Raw genomic sequence first — 6,128 nt, 5'->3', positions numbered from 1 at the left:
AACCAGTAATACAATTCTATCCAATTGTTGATATAAATTCCAAGTTTCTAATACTATTTACAGGATAAATATTATAATTAACTAAACAATAATTTACTTACTTAATAAATAAAATTTATATCATTCTAAAAGTTCCAGGGAACTAATAATACACATCATTTTGATTAAAAATTTATTTTAAATAATTTCATAATAAAGGCCTACTTTAAAACTTGTTGAGATAGTGAAAAATGCTCTTTTTTATTGTATTTTAAATGCACTAAAACATAAATAACTTTAAGTAAACACTAAAATTTCACATAATATTTAAAAACGTGAAGCATAGATAGCATTGATTAAAATTATTTGTAACAAATTTAACAGAACAGTCTTTATATACTTTGGGCTTAAATTAATCAACTAACGATATCTATAACGAAACTAACAACAATTTTTTTAACGGAACCAAAAAATGTTTTTAAATTCAAACGTCAAATATCAAATTTTGTTTTCATGTACTTCTTGATTGGATAATACAATATATAAAAATTAAATATAACAAACGATAGGATAAATGTTACCTAATCTAGATGATTTATGCACTATATATAAAGACGAATAAAGGAAATTATTTATATACAGTCTGTAATAGGTTCCGTTTTCGTAAATTAATTGGTTTATAAGAATGTTGGTAAACAGTCGCCAGTCTCCAATGTTCAGGGTAATCTTCCCGTTTATAGTTCTGTAAAGAAAAAGGCGGAGCTAAACTATGAATAGCATAGTCCAACATTCTATATGGATCTTTTTGTCTAGGAGCACTAATGCTGTGGTGAGATCTACTTACATATTTTTGAGGCACGCCCGCCTTGAACGCCATTTTGTACTCGGTATTACGTTTTCGCTCCTCGGGAACCTTTTTCAGTTCGCAGGCGACGCACAGTCGCTTCCCGATTTTCTTGCAGGAGTGCTGTTCGCACAATGCCCGATCGCCGACTTCAAGATTGGGGCTGCTTCGGTGGTGCGGTTTTTTTTTCGATTTCGTCGAGCCACTGCTCTTGATGCTCTTCTCTGACGGGACGCCGGAAGGATCCTTGCTTTCGTGTAGGTCCTGAGCGCTCTTGGCTCGTCTCCTGTCGATACTGGAGCCCTTGCTGCCGGAATCGCTGCTCTTGGAGGCGCCGGTTCGAGGTCTGTCGAATATAAAGTCTTTGGCCTGGTTCCCCCGGCTCCCGTGCTCGAAAATAGTACCGCAGGCATGAACCCCGTCGCATCTGGGCAGATTCTCGCACTCGTCCTTGGGAGTGTGCACCAGGGAAAAGACCGCCGGAGCCTGAGACCCGTTGGACCCGTCTATGTGCGGCGGCGGTTTGGGTTCGTCGTCGGGATCGACGGGGGTTAAGTCCCAACAGATGGCCAGGTCGATCGGTTTCACCTTGTTCTGCCGAATGAACCTCCACTTGCGATCGAAGCTGTTGGTGCTGCTGGGCCGATCGTCTTCATCGACCGTCGCCTTGGCGTGGTGCGCGCACGTCTTCGGCCTGTATACCTTCAGCTTCGTGCACCTGGTGGGTCCGAAACCCGGGTAACCCTTCCAGCCTACCCCGCACGCGAAGTTCTTATCGTCCAGCGTCAAGCCGGGGTCGCGATCCTGCACCCTTTGCATCTGCAACTTGCGATAGATCGAGTTGGTTATCGTGTCGGGCAGGGGGTCGTGCTCCAGGTTCTCCCGGTGCAGCTTCTTGGCCAGGTTGAAGTTCGATATGGCGTCGATGATGGGCGACAACAGCGCGCTCTTTTTCCGGGGATCCCTCCGGTCGTTTCCCCGACACTTCCCGCTCACCATCTCCCGGCAATCGTTCACGACCTCCTCCACCCTCTCGGACAAGTCCGGCGGCTGAGGTGGGGAGGGAGGCTTGGAGAAGTCATCCCGATATCTGGGGAACCCGGTCCGAAGCTCCGGCTCTTTGTCGTCGAAGCGATTCCGCGCTAGCTCCTCATGACTGGCTAATCGGAATTCCGGGTCGGTGAGGTCCCCCGGAACATAAGGAACCGTTTTGTTCTCCTCTGGTTCCTGAAATTAACACCCTACAGTATTTTAATCAAATTCTCTTCGACACCCCATACCTGATTCTTTGTGTTACCGTTCTCGGCTGGCTTTAACTTTCCCTTAACCTTCTTACCAGTTCCATTCAAGATTTTCGCTGAAACAGAAAATTAAACTTATTAACGGTGTAAATAAGAATAAAATAGGCAGCCTCCTGTGATATTCTCAACATTCAATTACCTGTTTCCGCATCGATCTTTTTTGGCAAGTTCCAAGTACTGATGTAGGTTTTGGAGGATTTCTTTTTTATATGCTTTATTTCCGGCAATATATGCCCCCTTTCGTTAGCGATAATTTTAGTTTTTCCAGTCCTTCTCCTGGGTGTTGCCGGGTATAGTTTGGGAACCTCCCAGTTTCTTAGTGTTTTTGGTTTATAAGCTGATTCGAACTAAAGTTTTAAATTGTCATTAAATAATAATATATTATGTTTAAGATAACGTTAATCCAGCTGAATATTTTAGGGATATTGTGTCAAGAACGCCTAATAAAACAATAATTACACTTCAAAAGAATAATTTAGTGGTTTCCTAGGTTTTATTTACCTCGTATTATGTGTTAATAATCGACTGTTTGAGGATTGAGGAATTTAGCGTGATAAACACAAAATTAAAAACAAAAACTATTTATTAGTAACGATTATAATACATTGAACATTGGGTTAGTTATTTCTTGGTTGCCTTTGTTTTCTTCTTCTTAAGGTGCTTCTTGATTTTCGTTTTCCTTTTTTCGGCTTGTGCCAATTTCACAGCCTTTTTCCTAGCCCTTTTTTCTTCCAGTGTTTCGTCTTTTGAACGACCATCTTTGATTTTGACGGTTTCTTCATCATCATCATCACCATTTTCCTCACTTTCACTATCATTACTATCATCTTCAGAATTGCCACTTTCTTCTAACTGATCGTCTTGCAGTATCTGAGGTAATAGAACTGGCCCGCTTAAATCAGCTTTCAATCCGACTATGGTTTTGTATACCAAATCACTGGAAGTGCCCTTCTTAACTTCATTAATATCTCGTTCAAAATCAATGACTTCTGTTAGCCTTTTTGGTATGTAGGCTTGCTTGAAAACTTCCTCATCAACCTAAAAGATTTGATATTGATTAAGAGAAAACAAAATATTAAAACAACATTACTTGTTCACTAAGAGATACTTCTGTTTTTCCAGCTTTTTCAGATAATCTTGTCAGGCAGTCTTCCATGTTATCATCATTGATAGATGAATCAGTGATAAAATCAAATAAATCTTTGATACCCATCGTAGCTACTCCCTTTTTCTTGAAGTAGTCTGTGATATTTGTACAATCCTTCCGCAGAAACTCCAATGCATGTGGATGATCATGCTCAACACTTTGAGATACATCAATGATGTAAATTTCACCATTATGATATAACATGTTGAATTCTGACAAGTCAGCATGAACTAATTTACACTTATTGTAAATTTTCCACATTAAAATCACTGTGTCTCTGTAGAGTCGCCTGGCCTTGGATTGATTCAGTTCAACATCTTTGAGTTTAGGAGCAGGCCAACCCTTTTTACCAAGGAATGTCATTAACAGAACATGAGATTTTAAGAGAACTGGTTCGGGAACATTTATACCGTTGGAATACATTCTTATTAAATTTCTCATTTCCTTCTCAGCCCAAGTCTTTACCATTTTTCTGGGATTATTTTTACAGTATCCGTGTCGAAACCTAAACTCGCCATTAATATATTTATCTCTATCCTTAAAAACAAGGATTGACGTCTTGTAAATTTTTATGGCATAGTCTCTGTCTCCAGAACTTGAGGCATAATACACATTGGCTTCTTTACCTGTTGAAATACATCCACCAATTTCAGATATAACTCCTTGATTGAGTAACTTGAATATTATCATCCTCGTTCTAGGATCCATGACTTGTTCAACAGTAGCTCTGTCATGTTTATCTTTAATCCTCTTCCTGTCGCTCTCTAATTTCTTTTCGTTTGTTATCTTATGGCTCATCACTTCACTAGATAGATTGGAAACCTCGTACCTTTCTAAATTAATTTTATTCGTATACTTTTTGAATAAGTTCTCTGAAGGTTGGTATTTATTTATCTTATTCGAAACTTGCTGTTGATTGTTATGTTGTTTATTACTGTAATTATCTCCATCATCATAGTAATCATAATAATCTTCTTCTTCACTATAGTCGCAAGTATCGTCATATGTTTCCTCAAAACACTTACTATTAAAAGTGGACGAAATATTTAAACTCTTTAAAGACTGTTTTAGAAGTTCTTCCTCATTTTCTACGTCGGCAAATAATTCGTCTTCTGTTAACGGTAACACACTCATTTTTACTACTTTTTAGTACCTTTATATCAGAACGTGTACATCAAAACAATATAATGTGAGGTTAGGAAATTTTGAAATCACAAAATGCGCAACTAAAAGATACTAAAAGCCCCAAGTTTTTTGCATTTCGTTTAAAAATTATTTTTATCTTAATAAAATTTAAAAAAATAAATACGAAACAATATGTTTATTTAAAAATATTAAATAGTTGTTTAAAATTATATTTATTGAATATGTCAAGGTTTAACTTTTAATAATAAACGGATTTATTGTTCGAGTTTCCACTTTCGCCCCTTGATGAAGCGCGAGACGTTTTAATAAACTTTATTACGAATATATTCAGCTGGATGTATGAAATAATTTTTTTAAATAACAATAAATACCTGTTAAACTTGTTCCAAGATTGAGTTTTCAATTTATTAAGTAACTTGGGGAACTCTACGCAACTGTTTCGATTTCGCAAAATAACTGAACAGCGATATTGCATGAAGACATGGGTTTGCCGCGGGCTGACTGAGTTTGATGATTGATTCTCTTTCACTAAACTACATTCAGTTACAGGAAATAAAGAAAATTTATTATCGGAACGTCGTGGAAATCGAACGCAAAATCCAAGAAAATAATCGAGCAGCGTATAAAAGGCACGCGAAGCTTTTTTAGGTCAACTCCGGATGTTATGGAAATAAATGATAGTGTTAGGGATAAATAGATAAAGAATGCGGAGAATTTTAGTAGTCGTGAAAATAATGAATATTTATTGTTGGAGGCAAAAAACTTACAGAAGGGGTTATGTTTTATTGTCGTAAAAAGAGATATAAAATATATACTCATCGTACGATTATAGTTTTTATTAAGTTAGGCTGACGTTTCGTGAATCTCGATCTTTTAACTTTGTAAAATAAATTAGAAAACGCATTTGTCACTAACGTCAAAAATGACAAGTCGCCAACGTCAAAAGTTAAAGGTTGCTTGAATTATATTCTATCGTTTATATTATTACCTTTATTATTTTGACATATGTTCACTTAAATGTTGCTCAATGATAAAACCTTGTTGTATATGTAGGTTGTTCTGTATATTAGAGTCATGCTATTTCTCGACATTAAAATAATGACAAATCTTTGTAATTTACAACACATTTACGTATTATTTCGATCCAATTTGTGGTAATTTATTTGATCGCATCGAAATATAACAGTGCCCAACCCAGTTACTGTGCTTTACAGGTTTTTCGTTATTTTGTAATAAACGAAATATTACTAACCCACTCTGAATAACTAAATATGTAACACGCATCATCCAACTAAACCGGTGATAATCTGGTTTAAGAAATAAACAATAAATCACTTTATCTCAGGCCTATAACCAAGCCCACTGATTAGTTTCGCGTTAGGATATAAAGAAACAGAGGATACGTTTCTTTTTCTGGGTATTAATTCATATATGGTATAAAATGTAAATTATTGTCGTGAAATGGTAAAAGTAAAACAGCGCCCGATTATCTAATTCCATTCAGAACTGGTATTTTTTGGAGCTAGTTCGAATTATACTCAATTTCAAAAATCTGATGTGTTCAGAAGATTAAAAATAACGTAATGAATGTTAATGTTATCGTAATTCAAATGGATTATTTTATGTTAAAAGTGCCATAAACATACAACTAGTTATTTGAATTTTATTTGTCGCGTGCGTAACTATAATTAAATAATAATTTTATGTCACT

General features: G+C 36.4%; 2 protein-coding genes across 2 annotated transcripts; both read right to left on the bottom strand.

Annotated features, from left to right (window-relative positions):
• Nucleotides 1-158: 158 nt before the first annotated feature.
• Nucleotides 159-2,764, bottom strand: LOC143205121 (uncharacterized). Its single transcript, XM_076418205.1, has 5 exons — nucleotides 2,626-2,764; nucleotides 2,264-2,471; nucleotides 2,104-2,180; nucleotides 824-2,050; nucleotides 159-721 (listed from the first exon to the last, which is right to left on the bottom strand). The coding sequence occupies exons 4-5, from the start codon at nucleotides 1,820-1,822 to the stop codon at nucleotides 608-610; spliced, it is 1,113 nt and encodes a 370-aa protein (XP_076274320.1). The 5' UTR covers nucleotides 1,823-2,050; nucleotides 2,104-2,180; nucleotides 2,264-2,471; nucleotides 2,626-2,764; the 3' UTR covers nucleotides 159-607.
• Nucleotides 2,690-4,465, bottom strand: RIOK1 (RIO kinase 1). The gene is made up of 2 exons (XM_076418204.1): nucleotides 3,215-4,465; nucleotides 2,690-3,162 (listed from the first exon to the last, which is right to left on the bottom strand). Exons 1-2 carry the CDS (start codon nucleotides 4,403-4,405, stop codon nucleotides 2,746-2,748), a joined length of 1,608 nt encoding a protein of 535 aa, XP_076274319.1. The 5' UTR covers nucleotides 4,406-4,465; the 3' UTR covers nucleotides 2,690-2,745.
• Nucleotides 4,466-6,128: the final 1,663 nt, after the last annotated feature.

Source organism: Rhynchophorus ferrugineus, unplaced genomic scaffold (genome assembly GCF_030347505.1).
Source record: "Rhynchophorus ferrugineus isolate W39M unplaced genomic scaffold, kcgeb_rfMv2 rfM11, whole genome shotgun sequence".
Taxonomy (NCBI): Eukaryota; Metazoa; Arthropoda; class Insecta; order Coleoptera; family Curculionidae; genus Rhynchophorus; species Rhynchophorus ferrugineus.
Note: the sequence above shows the minus strand (reverse complement) of the source record. Positions and strands in the feature narration are given on the sequence as shown.